At 44.4% G+C, this 27,500-nt stretch overlaps 2 protein-coding genes across 11 annotated transcripts in view; one reads left to right on the top strand and one right to left on the bottom strand.

Annotated features, from left to right (window-relative positions):
• Nucleotides 1-3,538, bottom strand: part of tnni1c (troponin I, skeletal, slow c) — a 13,714-nt gene extending 10,176 nt beyond the window's left edge. The window contains exon 1 of the mRNA XM_031564783.2: nucleotides 3,255-3,538. The gene's annotated coding sequence lies outside the window, so the exon portion shown is untranslated. The remainder of the gene's footprint in view (nucleotides 1-3,254) is intronic.
• Nucleotides 2,458-27,500, top strand: part of c2cd5 (C2 calcium dependent domain containing 5) — a 44,344-nt gene continuing 19,301 nt past the window's right edge. For 3 of the 10 annotated variants that reach the window (XM_031564775.2, XM_031564773.2, XM_031564780.1), the window contains exons 1-14: nucleotides 2,486-2,808; nucleotides 3,703-3,809; nucleotides 4,187-4,273; nucleotides 4,725-4,896; nucleotides 5,475-5,570; nucleotides 5,732-5,887; nucleotides 6,365-6,569; nucleotides 9,942-10,093; nucleotides 12,950-13,168; nucleotides 15,158-15,246; nucleotides 17,230-17,338; nucleotides 22,712-22,765; nucleotides 25,310-25,424; nucleotides 26,916-27,089. In XM_031564775.2, the coding sequence (XP_031420635.1) occupies nucleotides 3,720-3,809; nucleotides 4,187-4,273; nucleotides 4,725-4,896; nucleotides 5,475-5,570; nucleotides 5,732-5,887; nucleotides 6,365-6,569; nucleotides 9,942-10,093; nucleotides 12,950-13,168; nucleotides 15,158-15,246; nucleotides 17,230-17,338; nucleotides 22,712-22,765; nucleotides 25,310-25,424; nucleotides 26,916-27,089 (1,718 nt within the window). In that variant the 5' untranslated portion in view covers nucleotides 2,486-2,808; nucleotides 3,703-3,719. Of the gene's footprint in view, nucleotides 2,809-3,702; nucleotides 3,810-4,186; nucleotides 4,274-4,724; nucleotides 4,897-5,016; nucleotides 5,119-5,474; nucleotides 5,571-5,731; nucleotides 5,888-6,364; nucleotides 6,570-8,388; nucleotides 8,505-9,941; nucleotides 10,094-12,949; nucleotides 13,169-15,157; nucleotides 15,247-17,229; nucleotides 17,339-22,711; nucleotides 22,766-25,309; nucleotides 25,425-26,915; nucleotides 27,090-27,500 lie in introns of those variants that run through there. The other 7 variants (XM_031564772.2, XM_031564776.2, XM_031564774.2 and 4 more) reach the window with 7 other exon arrangements.

The following is a 27,500-nucleotide window of genomic DNA, read 5'->3' as shown; positions in this document are numbered from 1 at the left end:
GGAGGGTTCAACCAGGTGAACGTTTTAACGAAGGGTTCAACCAGGTGAACGTTTTAACGGAGGGTTCAACCATGTGAAATGTTTTAACAGAGGGTTCAACCAGGTGAACGTTTGAACGGAGAGTTCAACCAGGTGAAACGTTTTAACGGAGGGTTCAACCAGGTGAACGTTTGAACGGAGAGTTCAACCAGGTGAAACGTTTTAACGGAGGGTTCAACCAGGTGAACGTTTGACGGGCAGGCTCTTGGCTGTTTCCGGTTTCAGGAACCTGATCGTAGGGAACTGTGTGGGAGAGGCAGCTGGGGGATACGGTCTTAGGTTACGAATTTATCTTTCAGCTTGGTCATCTGAAATGGTATACCTTGGAGGGGCCTATTGAGAACGCTCCTGTTGATACTGTGGTTTTGCACGGCATCGGATTGGAAACGAATATGGTGAACAATGTCCTAAAAGGCCCAAAAGGAAGGGTACGGAGTCTATAAGCATATCAACAGTATTCTGGTATAAACTCCATGCCAGTTAAAATTCTGTAATTGACACATGGTCTGAATGGTTTTAATTCAATTCAATTTTATTTATATAGGACCAAAACAATAAAATGGTCTCAAGAGCCTAGAGCCTGAACCCCCCTGGGGAAAGCACAAAAGACGACAAGGGCAAGGAAAAACTCCCTCTTAACAGGAAGAAACCTTGAGCAGAACCCCATAAGGGGTGGGTTGGGATCTGCTTGGAGCTGGCCAGATACAGAGGTAAAGATGGAGGGGGATTAGATCTGAATGATAGACTAAAAATAGGTAGCTGCCAATCCAATGTCTGTCCTGGGGGCAACAGTCAGAGGATTGAATTTAATTCTAGCAGCATCAGGAAGCAGGGAAGGGCAATCAGCAGAGGATTACATGTGTTCCCTTTGGCTGAAAAAAGAGCGGACATGCCGCCATGTTCTGGATCATCTGCAGTGGCATAACCACCCATGCAGACAGGCCTGCTAGAATACCATTGCAATAGTCTAGTTTACAAATGACAAGGGCCTGCACAGGAAGTTGTGGAGCATACTGGATGAGAAAGGACCTTCAAAAATGTTCCTGACCTTCTGAATATTATAAAGAGTGAAGCATCAAGTCCTGGAGACATAAGACACATGAGTCATCAATCATGACACCTAAGCAGCTTTAGTTGCGGTCAATGTTGAGCCAAGTTAGAAGCTAATATTATGAAGGGCAGCCAGATTGGCAGGGAATGCCAGTAACTCAGCCTGTGAAAGATTAAGGTAAAGGTGACGATCCCTCATCTAAACTTAAATATCACTGATGATTGCCAAGATTCAAGCCACATAGCAGTGGTAAAAAAAAACCCTGGAATGGATCATCTAGCCCTAATGAGGTGGTGTAAAAAAAAGAAGGGTTCCAAGGGCAGAGCTCTGAGGTGTACCAGTAGAGAGGTGGGGGGATTTGGACACTAACTGTGTACTTTACCCAAAATGCCCCAGCCAGACAGAGTAGACATGAGAATGTTGTGATTTACTTTGTCAAAGGCTGCTGAAAGGTCTAGTAAAAGAAGAAAGAGAAAGGCTGTTATATGGCTAGTGTTTCACTGGGTCAGCGTGAAGCCTAGCAAATAGCCATGGCGTTGTGTGATACCCAAAAACCTCTGATGTGGATGTTGCCTCCAGCAAGGCTATCATTTTAGCAAGCATGAAGCCTTGAGGAATGTGATCAAGCACTTATCAATGTAGGGAACTCCTGCTCTTTGTCATGTCTACACTGGATGACTTTTATGAGGGTAGTATTGTTGCAAAAATATTTGCAAATGTGTGTGGATTGTTATGTAACTGTATATCAATCCACATTCACAGATCTATGCAAATATTTAGAGATTTGTCTACGCATGTACAAATCTGGTGATCCACACACGGATTCTGAATACATATCTGCATATTCCTGTACACATTCGCAAATTTCGGTACGCTTTTAGAGATTATTTTACACATTTACAAACCTGATTGCGCACACACTGATTGAAATAGTTACACAACTCTCCACACACATTTGCAAATAATTCTGCTATACAATAATACCCCATTGACATTCCGCACGTGACAAAACCATAAACAGAGGAAGACTACTTACATATTCATAAGTTATCATGGGAAAACGTGTCATTATCTCTGGTGTTTCCGAGAGTTTCTTTATATCGAGATAATGACATAAATATATTGACATCTCGAGAAAAAAAGTAAAATAACTCGCATACCACGCAAAAACGCTGTTAAAAATGAAATGGGATTAATACCAGTTTAAGGATTTGTATACATAAAGGCTACTACTTCACTCCAATAAATATTGCACATTGATTTTGGGCTAAATATGCAAATTCTAAAATATGAAACACCAGTAAAGTTTCACAGCTTTTCTGGGCTCCCTGCCAACTGTTGTGTTCCCGATTAACATGTTCCGGAAGTACGTATTGAACGTTGCTCACTTCACGTTGGCGTAGGAAGCCCGCCGCAATGTGTTTACGCTAGATGTTACTGCAGTCAACCTGACAACGGTAGGGTACTGTTCTTCTCATTAGCCAACCAGTTATCCATTCGTGATTAGCGAATGCTATTCTCACATTAAATGGAAACTGATGTGACGTGTATGTCTTGCAGAAAGCAGTAAGAGGTTCTGAAGCCGACTAGAGACCATGTCAAGGAGAGGATAACTACTCTTCTACTCACGTTATGGGCATCCAGGGGAGGTCAAATCGATGGATCGCTAGATTAAACGCTGCGTCTTTTTGCAGCTCTGCTTTATAACGTTGCGACCGGTGAGTAGTTCGCAAACACTGATCCTAGTATTATGTTACTCTACATTAAATACAATATGTAAGTGATCTATTGTTTAACCCTTGGCGGTAACTAGCAATAGCGTGATGTAACGTCAAGCTATGACATGACATGATTAGCTATTGCTAGTCTGCTAGCTTCTTCCTTTAACAGGTACCGACAGTGCGGCCTGAATGCAGGGATACAATCGATAGCAAGTGAACAACACTATGTTTTGCAGTAACTTATCAAATAAATTGTCGTACTCAAACCAGCTGCTAGTTATCACATGATTATCTCATAGCGGCGTTAAGTAGCCAGTTTGGGGCTAATTACATTACAAGCTAAGCAAATAAGGATAATCTGAGGACAGACACTTGGCAGTTATGGCTAGCTTTATAGCAAGTCGTTATCCCATTCATTTCTGGCCTGCTTACTAGCAACTTACGCGGTTGCTGATATTGTCAGTTGTCATAGCCATTTCCCAGGTTGGCGAGCCGCATGTTTTGCCACACCGTATGCTACAATGTTATATGTCTGATAACCGTGTGAATGGGAAGTAGTTGTGTGAGAAGTAATAACAATACACAGTTTTGTATACCTGGCTAATAGAGATAATCATTTACGTTTTTCGTTATGCTCGCAAATTGTGCTGTAAACACTACTTGCTCATTCGCCGAGCTTCTTAGCTATCGTACGAGCGACACCCCCCTACGTGTAATTTCTCTTTGAGGCCGCTGTCGAACTGTCAGATCCAGCTGTCGCACAGGTATAGCACTCGGGGACGTCACTGAACGCTCCACGGGACCAGAATCTGTGTCGGTACTTCAGCGCGAAGACTTGTTATTGTAATTCACTGAGTACTTTACTGTTGGTTGACTGACTTCTTTTGCCAGGTAAACACAGAAGAATCATGCCAGGCAAACTCAAAGCCAAGATTGTGGCGGGACGCCACCTGCCCGTCATGGATCGAGCTAGTGACCTCACTGATGCTTTTGTGGAGGTCAGTGTTTACGCTTTAAGTGTGATCCCATGGACTGAAAGCATACCTGCAGGATATTGCATGCATCTTGTGACATACACTTGTGAAGATTTTGCTTGAGATTTGCAGGGTTTTCAGAGAAGTAGTGCTGTAGCATTCCTGTGGCACGTTGTGTGTCTGTACTGTGTTGGAAAATACTTTGGGCTGCATCCTGTGTGCTTATTTCCACTGATGGCTTATGCTTTAGTTTTTGTCACTCTCAGACGTGTTCTCATAATACTTAAAATAGAATTATGCTGGTACCGTAGTTGTGTGTGGGTGAAGTTTAAGGACATTTTGAACTCACTGGGGTCGTTTATAGATCCACACACTGACTCTACTCTCCTTTCCTTTCACAGGTCAAATTTGGAAACACAACTTTTAAAACAGACGTCTACCCCAAGTCCCTTAACCCTCAGTGGAATTCTGGGTGGTTTAAATTTGAGGTGTGTGTGTGTGTGAGTGTGTGAGAGTGGATCTTGCTCTGTGTTGTCCTCATATTCTCAGATTGAAGCTGAGTTTTAGAGTGAACAGCTTGCAAAAGTAACATTTGAGGTTATTGAAGTTGCACTTTTGTTAAAACCAGCGGGGGCGAAGGGAGCATGCCACATACCGTTCCTTCTGCCTGTGTTTGTTGGTCAGGCTTGGGCAGAGTTGAATTGAGAAGTTTTCATCCAGAGTCAGGTTAGGCTCTGACAGTGCTAGAAACGGCTGGGCTTCGATGATTGGGCTTAAAAGCCTGGGTCTTGTGAGGGACAGGAAATTCAGGCTTAAGCAGGACAATATTTGGCAATATCTGTAATGTGGGTGTTATCTAGAAATGCTTGTTTAGCGTATCAGTGTCTAATTATAGCTGTGTGTGTGTGTGTGTGTGTGTGTGTGTGTGTGAGAGAATAGGTGGATGATGAAGACTTGCAGGATGAACCGTTGCAGATCACGGTGTTGGATCATGACACATACAGTGCCAACGATGCCATTGGCAAAGTCTACATCGACATCGACCCACTGCTCTGTAGCGAGGCGGCCACAGTCATCTCTGGCTGGCTCCCTATTTATGACACTATACACGGTACTCTTCCATCCCACACACACCTACACACACCAGTCACAAACACACACACACCCACACACACACACACACCAGTCACAAACACACACACACACCAGTCACAAACACACACACACACACCAGTCACAAACACACACACACACACACCAGTCACAAACACACACCAGTCACAAACACACACCGTCATCTCTGGCTGGCTCCCTATTTATGACACTATACACGGCACTCTCCCATCCACACACACACGCATCCACACACACTAGTCAAAAACACACACATCCACACACACACCAGTCACAAACACACACATCCATACACACCAGTCACAAACACACACCGACATCTCTGGGTACTTCCCTATTTATGACACGCTCCTCTGTACTAAAACTCACACAACTCAGAACCACACACTCTATCACATCCACACACACCAAGCGCAAACTCACTATTATCTCTTTTGTCATGACATTAAAAGCAGACTGTCTGTCTGTCTGTCTGTCTGTCTGTCTGTCTGTCTGACAGACAGACAGACGTGTGCTAAACTCTCCACATAAAATGGTCATGTTGCCTCCTCTCAGGTATCCGTGGTGAGATTAACGTCCTTGTGAAGGTGGATCTCTTTAATGATCTCAACCGCTTCAGACAGTCCTCATGTGGCGTGAAGTTTTTCTGCAGTGAGTATCTTTGTGTGTTTGTGGTTATGTTTACCCCATGACTGCATCGTTATCTTCTGTTGATGGGATATGGCTTTAGTGAAGATCTGATTTAAAATGTGTGTGTGTGTGTGTGTGTGTGTGTGTGTGTGTGTGTGTATAACTTTCTGTTTCACACACAGCTACGTCTATTCCGCGGTGTTACCGGGCTGTCATGGTCCATGGCTTTGTGGAGGAGCTGGTGGTGAATGAAGATCCAGAGTATCAGTGGATCGATCGCATCCGGACACCACGAGCATCCAACGAAGCCCGCCAAAGACTCATCTCCCTCATGTCCGGTATGTACACACACACACACACACACACACACACACACACACACACACACACACACACACACACCTTGATCATGCAGTGAACCCCGCCAAAGACTTTGTCATGTCAGGTATATACACACACACAAACTTGTCATTCGTCTCTGGTTACATCCAACTAAACATTCTAAACGTTCATTCATCCAAAAGTCTTTGGCTCACAATCCTCCAGAGGCCCTTACTACTACTGAAGGAGAATCTGATCTCTGTGATCTGTGAATCCGATATCAGCAGGATGTGTACTTGTGTTTGTATTCATGAGTGTCTCTATGCACGTGTTTGTGTTTGCATGTTTGTGTCTATCTCTGTACGCCTGCTTCTGGGAGTTTACATTCTCTCTCTCTCTCTCTCTCTCTCTCTCTGTGTGTGTGTGTGTGTGTGTGTGTGTGTTTCTGTGTCTGTGTGTGTGTGTGTGTGTGTGTGTGTGTGTGTGTGGTGCAGGGGAGCTCCAGCGTAAGATTGGCCTGAAGGTGCTGGAGATGGGGGGGAACGCGGTGGTGGGCTACCTGCAGTGCTTTGACCTGGAGGGGGAGAGTGGCATCGTGGTGAGGGCCATCGGCACCGCCTGCACCCTGGAGAAGCTCACCAACCCCCCCTCCAACGCCCAGCACACCGCCAACTCCTCGCCGTCCAAAGACATCAGGGAGTGAGTACAGCTCACACACACACACACACACACACACACACACTCCTTCATGCTGCATGCTAGCCCGGTGCATGGAGGAAAATGCCCTCGGTATGCATCAGTTAGTTTGTCACTGTTTGAATATAGGTGTGTGTGAGAGAGAGAGATGTGTATGCATTGCCTTTTTTAATGCTGACTATTAGTTTAAGGATGTATTGCTTTAAATACACTGTGACTATATTCTAGTTCTTATTTGATGATGGAGTGTGTCTGTGTGTGTATGCTTATACCCGTCGTAGAGTTGAATTTTTTCATACACAAACACACCCCACTCAATCCTGCTCCTGTCCCTGCATGTGCTTCTTTCTCTCTCTCTCTCTCTGTCTCTCTCGCTCTCTCTCTCTCTCTCTCTCTCTCTCTCTCTCTCCTCCTTCTCTCTTTTCTTCTTCCTGATCCTCCCTTTTCTCTTGCATGCTGCTTTCTTCCTGCCTTCATGCACGGCTGCCTTAGAGAACCTGCGATTTGGATCGCTGAATACGACCGGTGTGTGGAGTGTGTATATATGTGTGTGTGTGTGTGTGTGTGTAGATGTGTGTGTGTGTGTGTGTGTAGATGTGTGTGTGTGTGTGTCATTTGTGAGTGGAAAGGGTGCAGCTTGAGAGTTCCTGTACATTGTGCATAGCAGAGGGAGTGTAGTTTGTTTTGGTGTGTCTGTCGTAGAGATTATGTTCAGGTGAGTCACTGAGAATATAATAAGATAGGTAGTTTAGTTTAGTTTAGTGTGTTGTTATGTTTGCCTGTCTAAGCAGATTCATAGCTATATATTATTATAAATCCCTTTCGAATCCCAGAGTTAGTTCTGACCCCAGAATGACCTTGAATCTAAACTGTCATAATACAATTTAAAATTGAATTTGCTGCATTAATCTACAGGAGTTGCTATTGGACATGATTGGCAAACCTTCTGTCCGGGCCATGATGAAACAGAAGGGTTTCTTTCAGCACATTCCACCGTTATTGACCTTCAGTAAAAGGTGGAGAAATTAACTGTGTTGGGAAGTGGAGGTCAGACAGGAAGCCCTGAGGCAGGCAGACAGACAGCCCTGAGGCAGGCAGACAGACAGACAGCCCTGAGGCAGGCAGACAGACAGACAGCCCTGAGGCAGGCAGGCAGGCAGGCAGGCAGACAGACAGCCCTGAGGCAGGCAGACAGCCCTGAGGCAGGCAGACAGACAGCCCTGAGGCAGGCAGGCAGACATCCCTGAGGCAGGCAGACAGACAGCCCTGAGGCAGGCAGACAGCCTGATGGTTAAAGTCTGCAGTACTGCTGAGCTCTAGCCAGAGTTTCATGGCCCTGTGTAGAGTAATGGGATTTAAAAATACCCCTACAGAATGTAAGGTTAAGTTTCATAAGATGATTTAATACCTGAGAAATACACATGTTAAATACTCAATCCATTTAACAAGTCCTCAATCATAAACCATGTCAATCTAAAATCTAAAAGTTCCATCGTGAAATAGTTTGTTAAATTTGTACATCAGTTAAAGAGTGAGTGAGTGGGTGTTTGTTGACTGAATTCAGTGTTGTTCAGTGTTGTTGTTGTTTTTGTTCTTAATGTTTGTGTTCTGTGCTGCGGATCCTATAGGACCTGTGTGTCTGTGTGTGTGTGTATATGTGTGTGTGTGTGTGTCTATGTGTAGGTGTGTGTGTGTGTGTCCGTGTGTGTGTCAGTCTTTAGTTTGAGCAGCCACAGCCTACAGTGGTTGCATTCCAGTCAGAAGGTGTCTAACACGTGCAAGTGTGCTTGTGCACGCATGCGTGTGTGTGTGTGTGTTCCAGATCTCCGGCGGCGTGTGTGTCGGGCTGTCGCTCGAGCCACAGCAGCCCTGTGCACGGTGCAGCGTCCCGTCTGGCGCAGGGCTTCAGTGTGTCCTATCCCACGCTGCTCTTCTCCGGTACGCTGGGCTCCGCCGTGCGCCCCCGGGGACCTCCCCGTGCCCGCTGTGCCAACACCCCCCTCCCTCAGGCCCCCGCAGCCAGACAGTGTAGGCAGGTACCCTCCTGCTCCAGACCACTTCACCCCCCCCCCCCCCCCCCCCTTCAACACCCAAAACCCCAACCCACCCCCCTCCACGATCACCTCCCCTGCCATTGGATGGGGAAGGATTTGACATCACCAGCTCCAGCCAATCAACTCCCTTCAGCTGCCAAAGCATCTTCCTCCTCCTTCTTCCTGACATGCCCTACGATAGCTAGGCTCCGCCTCTCAAAACTGACGGGGGAACAAAACACAGGCTCCTGTTACCTATTAAGAGCGCTCCTCCGTCAAAAAAATCAGCCAATCGGAAATCTTGTGGTGGCTCGTTTCCACTGTCCATAGTTGAGTCAAACCAATCGGAAGTCTCCCCCTCCACACCTGTACACGCCAAGTAACAGCATGGCGAAGTCTGCCCACCTGTACACGCCAGGTAACAGCGTGGCAAAGTCTGCCCACCTGTACACGCCAGGTAACAGCTTGGCGAAGTCTGCCCAGCTCCGGCTTTGCACCCTCTGATGGGTTTTCAGGGTGTGCAGAGACATTGGTGTTTCCACGGTTACTGCCTCGCCTTCAGTGGTTAGAATAAGAAAACGTACAAACAAAGGTCCAATTGTTGTTTCACGTGTAACTATGGCAACAGCTCAGTCCCGCTGGTGGCGCACGCCCACTTCTCTGACTGTGAATGTTTGTGGAGACCATCCAGCCAATCAGACGCGTGTGTTCTGAGTTTAGAGTTCTTCACTCACACACACGAGAACTTGGGTTACATCCCTGCTTTGGTTACTATGGTTACAAGAGCGTTCTGCTTTGGTTAGCTGAAACAAATGCTTCTTCATTTCTTTCATTTCATTTTTCTCACTCTTTCTGTTCTTTTTCTTTTCTCCTTTGTGTCTGCCGTCGTTCCTCCTCAGTTCAAGTGATTCTGTGGTCTTGTTTTATTTCCCATCCTTCAGTCATGCAGTTCCCTCCCTTCCTTCATCACACACACACACACACACACAAACACACACATTCACAAACATCCTCCCTTCCTCCTGACATCCCTGCTGTGTCAGCATGTGTATGAGTGTGCGTGTGTCTGGGTCTGAAAGTGAGTGATTGGGTGGATGAGTGTGCGTGTGTTTGTGTGTATAAGTGTGTGTGTGCAAACATGCGTGCGCACACGCAAGTATGTGTGTGTATGAGTGATGTGGTGTGTTAACGTATATGGTGTGTGTGTATGTGAGCGTGAGTGACGGGATGTGTGCGCATGCATGTGTAGATGTGAGCTTGAGAGAGAGTGTGTGTGTGTGTGTGGTGGTAGTGTGTGTGTGCGCGTGAGTGACGGGGTGTGTGTTCCCTGGTTCTCCGGCAGGCCTGTGTTTGGGGAAGAGTGCCCCTGTAACCCTCTCTCCTCCGGACCCTCCACCCCCCTGAGGGCCCCGGCCTTCTCCTTCTCCCCCTCCAAGTCCTACAGCCGCCAGTCCTCCTCCTCCGACACCGACATCAGCCTCACACCCAAGACTGGTAAGGCCTGATCTCAATCCTGACCCCTGAACTCTTAACCCTGTTACCCCTCATCGTCTACTCAATATTTCAACCTCGACCCAAACCCCCTTAACATGCACCCTTCAACATCTACCATTACCAATCTACCATTACCCTTCAACATCTACCCTTCAACATCTACCCTTCAACATCTACCGTTACCCTTCAACATCTACCATTACCCTTCAACATCTACCATTACCCTTCAACATCTACCATTACCCTTCAACATCTACCATTACCATCTACCGTTACCCTTCAACATCTACCATTACCCTTCAACATCTACCATTACCCTTCAACATCTACCATTACCATTACCCTTCAACATCTACCATTACCCTTCAACATCTCCCGTTACCCTTCAACATCTACCATCTACCGTTACCCTTCAACATCTACCATTACCCTTCAACATCTACCATTACCCTTCAACATCTACCATTACCGTCACCGTTCAACATCTACCCTTACCCTTCAACATCTACCCTTACCCTTCAACATCTACCATTACCCTTCAACATCTACCATTACCCTTCAACATCTACCATTACCATTACCCTTCAACATCTACCATTACCCTTCAACATCTTCCGTTACCCTTCAACATCTACCATTACCATCTACCGTTACCCTTCAACATCTACCATTACCCTTCAACATCTACCATTACCGTCACCGTTCAACATCTACCATTACCCTTCAACATCTACCATTACCGTCACCGTTCAACATCTACCATTACCCTTCAACATCTACCATTACCATTACCCTTCAACATCTACCATTACCCTTCAACATCTCCCGTTACCCTTCAACATCTACCATTACCCTTCAACATCTACCATTACCCTTCAACATCTACCATTACCATTACCCTTCAACATCTACCCTTACCCTTCAACATCTACCATTACCCTTCAACATCTACCCTTACCCTTCAACATCTACCGTTACCCTTCAACATCTACCCTTACCCTTCAACATCTACCCTTACCCTTCAACATCTACCGTTACCCTTCAACATCTACCATTACCCTTCAACATCTACCCTTACCCTTCAACATCTACCATTACCATTACCCTTCAACATCTACCCTTACCCTTCAACATCTACCATTACCCCTCAACATCTACCCTTACCCTTCAACATCTACCATTACCCTTCAACATCTACCATTACCATTACCCTTCAACATCTACCATTACCATTACCCTTCAACATCTACCATTACCCTTCAACATCTACCATTACCCTTCAACATCTCCTGTTACCCTTCAACATCTACCATTACCCTTCAACATCTACAGTTACCCTTCAACATCTACCGTTACCATTACCCAACATAACATTTTCATCCTAACCCTGCCTAAATACCCCTACCCAGTTTTTCACAAACCCAAAACCTTCCGTCCTCTGCATCTGTCCCCACACTGTTGTTTTCAGTTGTAATCCGTAAAACCTTTCCGTGCAGGTCCCGTCTTCATGTCCCTAGTCCCTAGTTCCCAGTTGTTTGACTTGTAATGAATTCCTTCCCTGGACCCTTTTGATGTGATGTCCACCCTGGTGCCCCTTACCTTTGATATGACCTCATTTGTCCTGCTTATTTTCTTTTGTCATTGTATATTTTGTGTTGTAATAATTTGATGTTTCCTTTTTTTTAGAGGTTTTGTTGTTGTGTTTGTTCCTGGGACGCACACACACACACACACACACACACACACACAGCAACATGTGTGCATCTCTATTTTTGTGATGCTATTGTTCACAGTCCAAGAGCTCTATAAGTTTGTTTGGAGGAGTGTTTCCTACGCAAATCAAAGTCACACTATCTGAGACTATGATTTAATTCACTTTGGAAAGACATGGATAGCCAGTTTAGGGTTATTTCTATTCTCTTTTTTTCAGTAGAGTTATTGATTTTGATGGACTTCTTACCCTGGCGCTCCAAACTAACATTGAAAAGGTTGCAGTAAGGGCCATTCTAGTGCACCTGCGGAGTGACAGGCGTACAACCAGTTACCAACCAGCTCTGGGACAGGTCTGGCCCAAATTTGGCACTGGTTTGGTCCTGATGTATTGGGTCCTTACCAGCCCATATTTGGCCCTGATGCTGCCCATATTAGGCCCTGATGCGGCCCAGGTCTGGCCCAGGTCTGGCCCAGGTCTTCACCAGAGTAACTGCTTTTGGGGCGTTCAACCACCAGTAATCCAACTTTCAACTAGACCCCAGGCTGGATGCATTAGTAAATCACATTCAAGATTTTTATTAATATTTTATTATTATTATTATTATTATTATTATTATTATCACAGCCCTGTGATCTCAGCTTGTGGGTGTATTCCCCTGCCTGTGGTCCACTTGAGAGTTCTTCCTTCTCTTCATCTCTGAACTTCTAGACCATTCCATCATTTGTCCTTTTCCTGTTTTAGTTTTGTGTGTCCATCTCTTGTTCTTTTCTACTTGATTCCACTCTGTTCTTCATGCACCTCATCTCATACCCATCTTACCAATCTTTCTCTTCTCATTGTGTCCTGTCTGTGTCTGGCTCGTTCTGTTTCCCCTTCCTGTTTCCTCCTTCCTGTTTCCTCCTTCCTGTTTCTCCCCTTCCTGTTTCTCCCTTCCTGTTTCCTCCTTCCTGTTTCTCCCTTCATGTTTCCTCCTTCCTGTTTCTCCCCTTCCTGTTTTCTTTTCTGTTTCTCCCTTCCTGTTTCTCCCCTTCCTGTTTCTCCCCTTCCTGTTGTCCCCTTCCTGTTTCCTCCGTCCCATTTCCCCCTTCCTGTTTACCACTTTTCTGTTTCCTGTCCCCCTCATGTCTTTGTGTTCCCCTCAGACGTCCGTCCGTCTCGTGCCACTTTCTTCCTCTCTCCCAGCTCTCCCATCCTCTCCTCAGACTCATCCCTTCACATTTCCCCACGCAAACTCCGCCACTCAGGATCAGCGGGAACCCCCAGGAGCACGACTCCTCCCCCCATTCATGTGACCCAATCAGAAGTATCCATGCTGAGAAAAAGTGTCTCTTTCAGTGAGGACTTGCTTCTGGCAGCCTCCGGTAGGACACACTTGCTGTGATATACCCCCTCAACCCGTAGCAGCAACCCAACTCACCCACACTCCAGACACTCACACTAAATGGTTTGCAATAACACTAAACTCATCTTCACCCATTAGCTAATTATGATGAGTGTGTGTGTGTGTGTTTGTGTGTGTTTGTGCACGTGTGTAGCACATGGTCAGTAACCCCATCTGGTTTTTCATTTGGTTTGCCAGTTTTATTTTTTATGTTTATAAAAGCATTTGTTTTATGCCGAAAATATCTTTGGACTTGTCCTCTAGGGGTACATTTCACATTATGGTCCACACAAAAATAAACACCACAGTTATGACAGGAATCTACCATTTGACCCCCTAACTTTTGACCTCACGGAGCATGCCCAGTTTGAAACCCTCCCCTCCCATCCATGGCGAGTGGAAGAATAGATGGGAGAAAACATCCTGATTCTAGTCCCCCAGTGCTGGAACAGGAGGGACTCTTGAACGATACAGTTAGCGATATAGTTAGCCATGAGCTAATATATATACTAGATATATAGTTAGCCATGAGTTAATATGTATATTTTATATATATAGTTAGCCATGAGCTAATATGTATATTTTATATATATAGTTAGCCATGAGTTCATATATATTAGATATATAGTTAGCCATGAGCTAATATGTATATTTTATATATATAGTTAGCCATGAGTTCATATATATTAGATATATAGTTAGCCATGAGTTAATATGTATATTTTATATATATAGTTAGCCATGAGTTCATATATATTAGATATATAGTTAGCCATGATCTATGCATATTGGTGAAACGTAAGTACACACTTATGGGCTCAGGTTTGTCATTATAAAGTATTTATAATATACTGTATATATATATATAATGTATAAAGACATTGACAGAAGGGCTACAGCTAATCCTAAGTAACACCCAGTGCCCCAGACACATGTGCTAATGCGTGGGCAGTGCCACTTGGCACAATAACAGTTAGAGCAATTGTGTTAGAATGTTACGGTGCTCATTCTTCTTGCAATGTGTTGGGATAGTCATGAAACTAATATTATTATTTCTGTTTGAATTGGGACATTTTTAAATACTACCCAACCTCACAACGTTCGCAGTGGGGAAAATGCAGTTGCAATGCATGCAGTTGTTCATGAAATTGCCAGTGACAACTGGCCTTTTTCTTTTTTTTCAAGGTAAACTAAATATTGTGTCAATCTCACTGCTGAAGTGGAAAATCATGCCAGATTTCAGTACTTTGCATTATTTGATAGAGTTGAAACCAGATAGTTGGTCACATTCTTTATGTTTGAGGAAGCTTTCTCAATACTGCCATAAATCTGTAACTTGCTCCATTACAAACCATGTAAACTCAGTTGTTTGAGGTTGTTAACTAGTGAACATGGTGTGAACGTTCTACAATGAGCGGAGTAGTGAGGTTATGCATCGTTGAGTAGAGCAGTGCAGTTGTATACCAGTAGCCCAGGTGGAAATGTTGTGTGCAAGTGGCTTGAACTCTTGAGATTGTGCCACCATGACCTTAAACAGTGAGGTTGTTTTGCATTGCAGTGCAGTGAGGTTGTTTTGCATGAACAGTGCAGTGAGCTTGCTACAGTGAATGGAGCAGTGAGGTTGGATATCAGTTACTAGAGCAAAGAGGGTGTGCACTGGTGAAATATAGGCCTAAGGTTTCTGGAGAATTTATGTTGTGCACTAGGGAATGGGGCAGTGAGGTTGTGCACTGGTGAATGGGGGGGGAGAGTGAGGTTGTTATTAGAGCAGTAAGGTTGTTATTAGAGCAGTGAGGATGTGCACTAGAAAATGTAGCAGTAAGGTTGCATATCAGTTACTAGACCAACGAGGTTGTGCACTAGTGAATATAGGTCTGAGGTTGTGGATAAATTAGGTTGTGCACTAGTGAATGGGGCAGTGGGGTTGTGCACTGGGGAATGGAGCAGTGAAGTTGTGTTTTTCTCTCAGGAATGGGCAGTGGGGGAAGTGCAGGGAAGGAGGCTGGGCCTCTGAAGACCCTGCTGAGGCAACAGACCCAAACAGCTCTGGAGCAGCGGGTAAGACGCACATACACACACATCACAAAACACACACAACACACACACACTGAAAACACAGATGTGTTCAGGGTTCAGCGATTGACCTTGAGAGTTGATCTCCGTGCTAGTCTTACTTTTGTACCAAGGAAATTTTACTTTGTTTGGTTTCTATCATTGATTAAGATATTAATAAAACTTTAACTTATTAATAATACTCTGACTTATCTCTTACCTCTTACTTCAATCCGCAATGAGAATGATTGTAAGGTAGATAATGTGTTCATTGTATCTTCATTGTTTGCTGGACATTTAGAGAGTTTAGTGAATTGTGATTGCGATTGCAAAAGTGAATGAATGTGAATATCAGTTGCATGAAATCGTTAAGGCGAGGTTAACATAGGTGAATAACTCGAGCAATACAAATAATATCCTATCAGGAGAAGGAGTGAATAACATGCCTCTTCATCCCCTCATTCTGCTGACATAGGGCTTCCCCACCTCTGGTGGGTTTGTGGGTACAAGGGTATGTGGACAAACTGCCTGGTGACCTTTGACCTTTTCTTGTGTTCCCAAAGTCACCCGTCATATTCCGTTTTGTCTGTTGTGTCCTGTCTAATGTCCCTCTGAGAGTTGGAGGACCTTTTCTTTGTTGCGTTGCAGGTCTTCACCATTTTTCCTTTTGTTTACCTCACTGCATTTCCGTCATGGTCGTCAGTCTGGGACTTTAGCATGTGTCTGTGTTGACCCTAGATGTCAAACACCAGGTCACTCAGTGCCTGGTTCTGTCAAAAGATCTTTCTACAGCAAGATACACAGGACTGTTTAGGTTATCACAAGGCCATTGCTTTCAAAGTCTTCTAATCTTCCTCCAACACTGTCTTCATCATTGAAGTTAAATTAGCCTAAACCATTCAGGAATTTTAACCTGATATTACAGCTATGACATACTGACCTTACCGAACTTACCGAAAACAATGCCATGTTGCTCTTACAAGAGAATGGCTAACGATATACAGATACAGATGGCTAGCATAGACCTTTGCGGACTATTGCTGAGCTGTTTCTTTCCCTGTTTCTGGTCTGTCATGCTCATCTCCTGGTGTGTGTCCCTGGCATGTCGAATGCGGTTTGATTTTCTCTTTCTCTGTCGGTGAAGATGCTCCCTTCACTGTCTGAATGCTACCTGATACACCTGATCAGCAGTTTGAATGCTACCTGATACACCTGATCAGCAGTTTGAATGCTAACCGATGTTGACAAAATGGGAATGCTAATGGCTACATGTCACCCATTGTGGTTTCACTAACTGCAAAAACAATGAAATCAGAATGTAAATGTTAAATCGGTATCACCTACCAAGCGATGGTTAACTTGTCAAATGTGTCTATGTCTATAGAGTGACTGTGATCATACTAACTGAAAAAAACACTGCATAGATTATCACACTGTCTAAGTGTTAACTGTCACATCTACAAAGTGAAAACTGCTTGGGTTCAGCGTATAGCCTATATGTTGAAGTGTTATAGTTGAACCACACTGAGTTAAGAGTTGTAGCATCACTGCTCACTGTAGTCAGTCCTCTTCGTGACAACAGGGGACATGAGGAGAATAGCATTCAAATGACATGTCGTGTAGGATGCTGGATGCCCCTGTGAGGATGTGTGAATGTTGTGATGCATTGCATGCAAGAGGAAGGCTGGTCAGTGTCCTCTCTGGTACTTTCACCTGTTAAAGAGTAGTGGGCAAACTCCATAAGTTTGAAAGGAAAAGGACAATAACACTCAGTTTTTGAAAATCAAAAACTCTCAACTAACACTCAACTCCTACCAGTAAACTGGTACAGTGAAGCTTCAGAGCTGTTCTTGATGCAGATAGTGCATATTTAAAATACATTCGTTTTGTTTCTTGATTAAATTGATTTTGCAAGTCTATGTGACCTTGACCAGAGTTCTGAATGACCTTTGACCTTGGTCTGACCTTCCATGCCCTTGTCTCCCCCAGGAGTTTCCCTTTTTCACCCTCTCGTCTTTCCCTCCGGGCTTCCTGTCACACGTCGGTGGTGTGGTCAGCGCCCGCTCCGTCAAGCTGCTTGACCGGATTCACAACCCAGGTGAGCGTCGCTCCACACACACACACACACACACACACACACACACACACACACACACCCTCACTCGACACACACACACACACACACACACACACACACACACACACACACACAGATACTAATGCAGTCACATACAATTACATCCATTTAAATGCTGCAAAACAGTGCCTTTTGTGTGGAATGAGCTTTTTTTTGTTGTGAGCCTTCTTGGTGAGTTACTCGTTGTTTGTGGTCAGTTTTGTTTTAGTGTCGGTCATATTGTGAGTCAGTTTTAGTGTTTAGAGGAGTGTATGGAGTCAACATTATTATACATTTGTGACTGACGTCAGTAGACTTGAAGAGTTTCAGATTTGGGCTTGATTTGGAGGAGCGTTTGTGACAAGCTTTAGCTATGGGTTATTAGGAAGTTATTATGAAGGTTATCTCCTTGTATGTGAGCAGGTGTAGGTGCATATTTCTGAATGTGTGTGTGTGTAAATATATAATCCCAGGTTTAGGGGATCAAATGGAAAGTGTAGCACAGTTCAGTCCTATTTTTGTCAGCAAAGACTACAGGTACTCATTAAAACACGTTTTTCATATAAAGTCTGTGTCCTCAGCTGCAAAACCATGGTGTGAAATGGGTTTATTGTGTCCTATTTGTTCTTGTACCTTTTTAGTCCATCTTCTTTCTTAGTTTGAATTGAAAATGTGTGGTTGCCACATTAGGTTAAGTGCAGCAGCAGTATTTTGTTAACAAATTAGCTGGGAAGTAATTATGGAAACGCAGGGTTGGGAAATGGAGGCATCGGGGTACTTTCAGCTCACCAGACAGGGATTTAGATCACTACAAACTGCAAACGCAACTGACAACTTGGCAGAAAAACGGACCAAAGAGGTTTATTTTGAAAAGTAGACCATACCATTTTCAAGTTATTAAGGAATTCAGATTATTTCAAAATATGTTCGGCTGTATCATGAGTACCTGGTAGACAAAAGGTCCCAACTAACCTATGAGATTAAAGGGATGGTATCCCATGATTCTCTCTTTCCTGTTACCCATCAAGTGTGAACAACTGTCCTCAGAGCAGCAGACAGGGCAGACCCAAGCTAGGCAGGCAAACCCATTGGATGTTCTTGTTCTTTTTCAGTGTGTGCTGCAGTGTAGTTGTGATGACTTGTAAGTGTAGTTGTGATGATTGTGAGTGTAGTCTATATTAGTAAAGTGTAGTTGTGATGATTGTGAGCGTAGTCTATATTAGTAAAGCTTGACCACGGAGTGCTTGAAGGCGGCTTGACCAAAGGAAGGGAAATGTGCATTATAGCACAGAGTAGGGCTGGGGAAAATAGTCATCGTATTGATGCATTATGATGCTAACGTGAAAGATTCGGCATTGATGCAGGAAAATACAATAAGCGATTGTTTTGAATAATGTAATTAAATAATATGCAAGCCAGCATGATTAATTCAAACAACTGATCCATACACCCCATGTGTAACATTACACATTTCTTAGTCTTCTGACGCTAGCCGCACACAGTTAATGTAAACATATAATTCCACTGCAACCACAATAGATATCCGTGAAAGGTGATACTGGCAATACATACATATATACAATCCATTGGGTCTTGTGATGCTATTTTTGTGTGGTCATCACATCGTGAATGCTTTAATATATCTCTGCTGTTACGTTTAATGCTAGTAGCCTACTTGCTACCACTTCATGCGCTGTCAATCCACAGTTATTGTTTACATGTGTTTACCAAAGATAATCCTACATAAGAATATCTGTTTATACAGCCTAGGGGAGAAAAAAAGCGATACAGTGTAGTATCACAATATTGTTTGGTGCAATTTTATATCAATGCAGCGGTGGCAAGTATCGGGATGTTTATTTAATATTATGATTTTAATTTTAATTTGGTACATACTTCTACTCTGATAACATTAGTCTGAAGTCCACAAAATTACGTGAAACCTCGTTCTACTCTTGCATTACAGCAGAAATCGGAAAGAAAGTTAGAGTCGAGAACAAATTTACCATGCCAAGACTGCTGCAGGCTCCCAGTACACGAACGCGCCGTCTGCGTCTGTAAAATGCAGAGAATCTTAATAATACTGTGTTGCCCAAATATCATGATCGTATCGTCGCCTCTGTGGTAATTCCCAACCGTAATGAATATTCATTTTATCCTATAATAGCCAGTTGTATTTTTGTTACATAGGACAGTATCTGAATTATGTTGGTCTAATAGAAGGCCAGAATTTGTTTTAATAAGAGAACTAGTTTTTTTGGAAGTTGTACTTACAATTTAGTAGGATACAAAATATTTAGTATTTACACATAGTCCTACTGCTGAGTCTTAAGTGTTTAATGCAGCTATTTCAAGCAGGGTTCAGATCTGGATGCTTTTATTTCTGAAAAAAAAGAATCATAAAGGACAAAAATGCATCATGATGCATCGAGAATAGTTTTATAATCGAATCATTACCCCTTTGAATCGTAATCGAATCGTGAGGTCAGTGAAGATTCAGACCTTTAGCACATCGTTGTGTCTTGTGCCGTCTTATTTCTTGACCGCTTGTTTACTGGACCATGAAGATCCCAGTGAGAGTCTCTTCATGCCTTCCTTCAAAGTTATGGGCTTCGCTAAGGTTATGGGCTTGGGTATGGGTTAAGGTTATAGGCTTGGGTATCGGTAAAGGTTATAGGCTTGGGTGTGGGTTAAGGTTATGGGCTTGGGTATGGGTTAAGGTTATGGGCTTGGGTGTGGGTTAAGGTTATGGGCTTGGGTATGGGTTAAGGTTATGGGCTTGGGTATGGGTTAAGGTTATGGGCTTGGGTATGGGTTAAGGTTATGGGCTTGGGTATGGGTTAAGGTTATGGGCTTGGGTATGGGTTAAGGTTATGGGCTTGGGTATGGGTTAAGGTTATGGGCTTGGGTATGGGTTAAGGTTATGGGCTTGGGTATGGGTTAAGGTTATGGGCTTGGGTATGGGTTAAGGTTATGGGCTTGGGTATGGGTTAAGGTTATGGGCTTGGGTGTGGGTTAAGGTTATGGGCTTGGGTGTGGGTTAAGGTTATGGGCTTGGGTATGGGTTAAGGTTATGGGCTTGGGTATGGGTTAAGGTTATGGGCTTGGGTATGGGTTAAGGTTATGGGCTTGGGTATGGGTAAAGGGTATATGCTTGGGTATGGGTAAAGGGTATATGCTTGGGTATGGGTTATGGGCTTGGGTATGGGTAAAGGTTATGGGCTCATATAAGGGTAAAGAGTAAGTTTATAGGCTTGGGTATGGGTAAAGGTTATGGGCTCATATAAGGGTAAAGAGTAAGTTTATAGGCTTGGGTATGGGTAAAGGTTATGGGCTTGGGTCATGGGAAGGATAAACACATGTGGTGACTGTGTGGGTTTCACTTCCAATAGTGTTAAGAATCCATTACACACCAATGTCCATGTAAGAGGTTTGTCATTAGAAAATATTCCTGATGATTTTGAGCTGTGAATTCTGGGTGTGTTGATTTGGAGTCAGATGTGTGAGTACACATTTTTGTTCTCTTTTCAAAATACTTTTCTTATACTGCATATGTGTGTCGGTGAAGACTGTACATTTACCACCAGTGCTTGCCAAAAGAATAAGTGTGTAGTTTAACCTTGGTTCCGTTGATATAAAATGATGAATGAAGTAAGGTCACAGCAATGGTATCTTTGAGGGAGAGATAATGTTGGAGTTGTGCACATTAGGTTTGTGTTGAAGTCGGCCTTGCAGTAGGGTTGGATGGGACTGATGTTGGTTGATATTAGTTGTTTCCTGACTACTGATGAAGTTTGGGTCTCTTGGATGTTAGGGCTTGTGTTGATATTAATGCAGTCAGGACTTTTGGCTTGGGGTATGGGTAGAGTTCTGCTGGAGTTCAATGTGTGTGTGTGTGTGTGTGTGTGTGTGTGTGTGGGTGTGTGTGTGTGGGGGGGGGGGGGGTGGTTTGTGTTCATCTGACATCATGATCATAGGGAATCAGTTAATCATCACTGGGCCAAAAAGTACTGTTTTATCTTGCTCAGTGTTTATCTCACTACCATCAATGATCAGACGTACAAGAGCTTTTATTTATTGATAATCAGCATCCTGCTTCTTGTACATAGCATGTTGGGTTTTGCCTCCAGTGTGGAACTCGTAACCTAGGTTACTAGAATCCTGGAAACTTTTCTTTTCTTTTTTTCCTTTCTTTTTAACCCTGTAGACTTTAACATTGAAGTTTGTTAAGCAGTGTTATGGGAAGTTTTCCAAAACAACCTGATTACTTTGCAGTTTGCCAAGCCCGATAGCTAACTTGGTCCTTGCTAACTCAATGCTAACTTGACCCTAGCTATCCTAACGCTTGCCCTCAGCCCTGGCTAACGCAAAGTTAACTTATCCATACCTAACTTGGCCCAAGCTATCTCAGCCTTAGCTATCTTAGCACTATGATGATGCTTCAAAATGGCCCACATCCTTAACCTTGGGAGCCTGAGACCCGAGCGTCAGGGAACACAACCCATTTTGTGTGTGGGTGTGTGTGTGTGTGTGTGTGTGTGTGTGTGTGTGTGTGTGTGTGGGTGTGGGTGTGGGTGTGGGTGTGGGTGTGGGTGTGGGTGTGGGTGTGGGTGTGGGTGTGTCACCGGTCGAATTCTCGCTGTGCAGAAGTACTGATGTGGACGAAATGCTGAACACTATAGAAGGCTGCTGCATGCTCTGTCTCTATTTCTCTCAGCCTCTGTTTATTTTTTTCTCTTTCTCTCTCAGTTCATCTCTCTTTCATTCTCTCGGTCAACATTTTCAGACTTCTCTTAGTCTCTTACCATAATCTTCTCCATCACCTGCTTCCCTAATCCCCCATCTATTTGAACGTGCTCTCTCTCTCTCTTTCCCCCTCTCCCTCTCTCTCTCCCCCTCTCTCTCTCTCTCTCTCTCTCCCCCTCTCTCCCCCTCTCCCTCTCTCTCTCCCACTCTCTCTCCCTCCCACTCTCTCTCTCTCCCCCTCTCCCTCTCTCCCTCCCACTCTCTCTCTCTCTCCCTCTCCCTCCCACTCTCTCTCTCTCTCCCACTTTCTCTCTCTCTCCCCCTCTCCCTCTCTCTCCCCCTCTCTCTCTCTCCCCCTCTCTCTCTCTCTCTCTCTCCCCTGCTCTGCTGTAGTGGCCTCTGTGATATTAACTCTCTTGTCTGTCTTTGCAGTTCCTGTGGAGTGGTGTCGTCCAGTGTTGTGATCTTGTTTGTCGTTGTTTTCTTCTGTTCTTTTCTCTCTCTCTCTCTCTCTCTCTCTCTCTCTTTTTGTTTTGTTCTCTTCCTCTCTCTGTTTTGTCTCTCTGCTCCTCTAACCGGTCTACTAATGTTGGGTTGTGAACGCGGCAGCGCTGGGTAGCAGCAGATCTTACAAACTGCTTGACTGGAATAGTGGCACCGCAGGTACCTAACTAAGACGCATTCTGGCATCTCCTTCTGATACTATGGCAGCTCAGTGAAAGACAAACACACACACACCCTCTCCATACACACACACACACACACACTGTGTGCTGTGTATATCTACTGTAAACCAACCACACCAACTACACAGTACACATAGCCGACTTAATCACACACACACACACACACACACACACACACACACACACACACACACACACACACAGATTGATGTGCATTACAGCAAATTGTGACACAAGCGAAGGTCAGGTTTTGCCCAAGCATTTTGTTCAGTGAGCTGCCATACCCTCTGCTGGTGTGTGTGTGTGGGTGGTTAGGTGTGTGTGAGAGAAGAATGTGTGTGTGTGTGTGTGTGTGTGAGAGAGAGAGGAGAGAGTGTGTGTGTGTGCAGCATGCGCTGTCTGGCTGCTCTTTCTCTGCTTTGGCTGTTCCTGCAACCTCACCCCAATCCCCCCCCTTTCCCCAAACCCTGATCACATGATCACATGTGTTACCAATCAAATGGTGGAATGGAAGTGGGGCGGTGTCTTTCAGTCCCACCTCTTTCTCCAGACAGACAGCCCTAACTCCACCCCTCTGTGGTTACTGTTGCTAAGCCAGTGGAAAAGTGATTTTAGGCGGGAAAGCTGGAGGGAGGGAGGGTGAGTGAGAGAGACAGGTAGAGAGAAATTGGAAGTTAGCGACGACCAGTTTTCTCTTTCTGTTCTGTGTGCTGTTTGCTGTGTGGAATGGGCTGTCTGTCCAGTTCAGAGGGATTGGAGGCTCAGGGCGGGGGGGGGGGGGGGGGGGATCCTGTGCTGTTGTTTGGTATAGTACCTGTGTAGCAGTACTATATTGCTGTTGATGTTTGGTATAGTACCTGTGTATCAGTACTATATTGCTGTTGATGTTTGGTATAGTACCTATGTAGCAGTACTATATTTCTGATATAGTACCGGGACTATGGACAAACCTCAACTCACAAGGGAGGAATCTCTGCACTCGTTGTGTGTTGTGTGTGTGTGCGTGTGTTTGTGTGTTTGTTTGTGAAGTGGGGGCATGTCTGGCCCGTGATTGAAGGGGGGGGGGGGGGCGGCAAACACTACTCCTAGTGTAGTGCACAACGCTATTTATCCCAGTGAGGTGTGTCTTTAGGTTGGTGTGTTTGCTGATTCGCAGAAACTAGGATCGCTCATCAGACTTGAGCAGTTTGTGGTAATCATACCTCGGAAATCACAAGGCTGTGTGCCGTTCTCATGTCAAGAATGATGTATAGATCAAGTCGGAAATGGACCGTGGTTGTTGGATATGAATTCATCAAAAACTATAAGCTATAAGTATGCATTGCCTGTATAAGCACAGAAGTAGGTGTAAATCCTCAGTGTAAAATGTGAAAGGGAGCAGCTGCTGAAAGGTAAACTACAGCTGCAGACTGCAGCAGTGACCACTGGCTGGTAACCAACAGTGACCAGCAGTGACCACTGGCAGGTAACCAGCAGTGACCACTGCCAGGTAACCAACAGTGACCACTGGCAGGTAACCAACAGTGACCACTGACGATAGCAGAGCTTGTGAATGCTTGCGGAAGCGTCTCTGTAAATAGAAGTGGAGTTTTTCGGGTCAGTTTACCTGTGGAGGGTTAATGACACGCCATTATCCACCTAATTGTTTAGCGGAAGAGTAAGAGAATGTTTAATTAATAAATAAGCAGATAAACCAGTCACAAGAGGACAACATGTGTCTGCATGCCAGTGTTTGAGAGAGCTCTCCCCCTCTCTCTTAGTATCTACCTGTCTGTCTGTCTGTCTGTCTCGCTTTCTCTCTCTCTCTCTCTCTCTCTCTCTCTCTCTCTCTCTCTCTCTCTCTCTCTCTCTCTCTCTCTCTCTCTCTCTCTTCTCTTTCTTTCTTTCTCTTCTTTCTTTCTTTCTTTCTCTCCCTCTCTTTGTTCCTTCTGTTCTGTATTTCTGTTGTTCTACCCCGGCTCTCTCTGCTCCTGTGTCGGGGGGCGGTCCCACTCGGCAGTCTGCATGATGACTCACTCATGTATTATTAATGATGTGGGTGTGGCAGCCAAAGGCGATGACATCACTAATGCTCCATCCTCATCTTCACCCTCCTTTACCTGAGTCAGCACGGAGCCCTATGTCTCATGAAGAGTGTGTGTGTGTGTGTGTGTGTGTGTGTGTGTGTGTGTGTGTGTGTGTGTGTGTGTGTGTGTGTGTGTGTGTGTGTGTGTGTGTTTGGTTTACTGGGACCGTGCAGACTACACACATCACTGTTTCAATTATGTGTGTATGTCTGGCTGGCGTGTGCACGTGTGTGTGTTTGTGTGTTTTTTTTGTGTGTGTGTGTGTGTGTGTGGATGAGTAAATGGGCGAGAGAGATACATGAGAAAATGTTTGCCAAACCAGTGTGAGTATCTAATGTTACTTTGTCTGATGGCGTGTGTTTGTGCGTGTACGTGTGTACACGTGTGTGTGTGTGGGTGTATGTACGTGTGTGTGTCTGTGTGTGTGTGTGTGTGTGTGTCTGTGTGTGTTGCAGATGAACCAGAGACACGGGATGCGTGGTGGGAGGAACTTCGCCAGGAGATCAAGTCTCACGCCAAAGCGCTCGGATGCCACGCGGTGGTCGGGTACAGCGAGTCCACCAGCATCTGGTATGCGCACACACACAGACTCATGCGCTCGTATTCAACGCGCACACACACAGACTCATGCGCTCGTATTCAACGCACACACACACACACACACACACACACACACGCATACTCAAAGCACACACTGTAGTATGTTTAACCTATTTTCCTGACTATTAACCACACCGTATATAAACCGCATTACTTTATTGAATGCAATTTGATAAGACAAACTCGTGTATTGACAGCACCCGTGTATTAACCGCACGTTATGGTGGATGGAATGGACGCTGAACTTTTAAATCAAATGGTTAATCATCCCCTGGTGACATAGTGCCGTGAGCAATCATCTTCTGACCGGTTTGTAGTGGGAATGCAGACACTGAATGAACGTGTTTGAGAAGGGCAAAGGGCGTCATTCCCTAACGTTACGTTGATATCGGAGTAAGCCCTTGATCTATTGGTGCTGCTTTATTTCGATCAGGATTGTTAAATGTCAATGTGAAGCCATTTCACATCATCCTCAGGTGGTTGTGATCACTTTGAACCCAAGACTGCCTTTTATGGGTGAGCTGATTTTGAGGAAATTAAACCTGGCAGCAAACGTGTTTCCTGGTTGCTATGGTTGTCTAGTTGCTATGCTAGCTAACTAGCTAGCTAACCAAGGAAACTTTAAAACAATCTTAAATGTTTAACTGAGTTCCATTTTACTGCATTTACTGTCTCCTTTATTTAACTTTTAAGTAGGAAAAACTACAATCCCTCAGGGTACACACATATCAACACATATTCACATGAGTTCATATTCACACATATTAACATGATTTCATATTCACACACTAGCAGCTGCAAACTGTTAAGATAGAGATAGCTAGGATAGTTAAAAAGCTACAATTGATAGAAACCCTCTTGATGCCTTTGCAGCTTCATGTTAACACAAGTTCAAATTCATTTCATATTAAAAAGAGCTCATATTACACACGCTTGCAACTACACACTGTTATGGTTCCCTAAGCTAGAGATGGCTAGGATCGTTCATAGCCTGGTTAACTGGCATGACACCTCGTATAGTTTACACCCCTCGCGGAGGTTCACGCTCCGCATCATCCTGTTAAATACGGTCGGGTGGGAATACAGCACACCAAGTACTTTATTTAAGAGGGAATGGAAATGTGATGTGTGTTATCTATTCGATGTTGTTTTTATCTGATACACTAATGGGATTCGTGTGGGAATAAGGGACCGAGAAGGAGAGACCCATTCACGCTCTACCTGGGAGAGTTACTGTGGCCGTTACTAACTACCAGGCAGAAAAGAAAGAAATGCATTCCCCTTTATAGGACGCATCAGAGTAGAGACATTTGCCAAATCAATGTATAAACTGTGGTTAATAGTCAGGAAATAAATGTATGTAAATTATGTAAATAACTGTATGTAAATTATGTAAATAGCTGTATGTAAATTCTGTGTCACCAGCTTAACGTGTGTGTGTGTGTGTGTGTTTTCCTGCAGCGAGGAGGTGTGTATTCTGTCAGCGGCGGGTACGGCCGCAGTGCTGAACTGCCGGTTCCTGCAGGAAAGTTGCCAGGACACGCTCACCGAACACAGGTTGTCACGGCAACTGCCCCTCTTTCCCTCCGGGTCAGACAAGGTCGAGTTTGATTTGGGTAGTTCTGCCTCACTAGGGTATGTCACACACACACACATACGCACGCACGCACACACACACTCGTGTGTATGCATACACCCTGTCTTTCCCCTCCAGAGCTTTCAACTAAACACTACTAATCTGGTCAGCGGTTTGTGTATGTCTGTTTGTGTTTGTGTTTGTGTTTGTGTTTGTACATGTATTTCGGTTTAGGCCAGTTTTAAAGGACTAACCGTTGGAGTGTGGATTAAAAATGGCTGTTTTGTTTTTGAACAAGACCATTACACTGTTAGTACAAAGAGTCACTATTATGTTAGAGATGCAAAACATAAAATGAAACTAAAGCTCAAATCCTAAATTTCAACAAAAATATCAAAAGAATACACAAGGTGAGCAGAATCTCTTGCTAAAATCTGCCTTACCATAGGGAACTTTCAGCATTCTAGAAT

Source organism: Clupea harengus, chromosome 3 (assembly GCF_900700415.2).
Source record: "Clupea harengus chromosome 3, Ch_v2.0.2, whole genome shotgun sequence".
Classification (NCBI taxonomy): Eukaryota; Metazoa; Chordata; class Actinopteri; order Clupeiformes; family Clupeidae; genus Clupea; species Clupea harengus.
The sequence above is the reverse complement of the archived record's forward strand: the minus strand, read 5'-3'. Positions and strand labels throughout refer to the sequence as shown.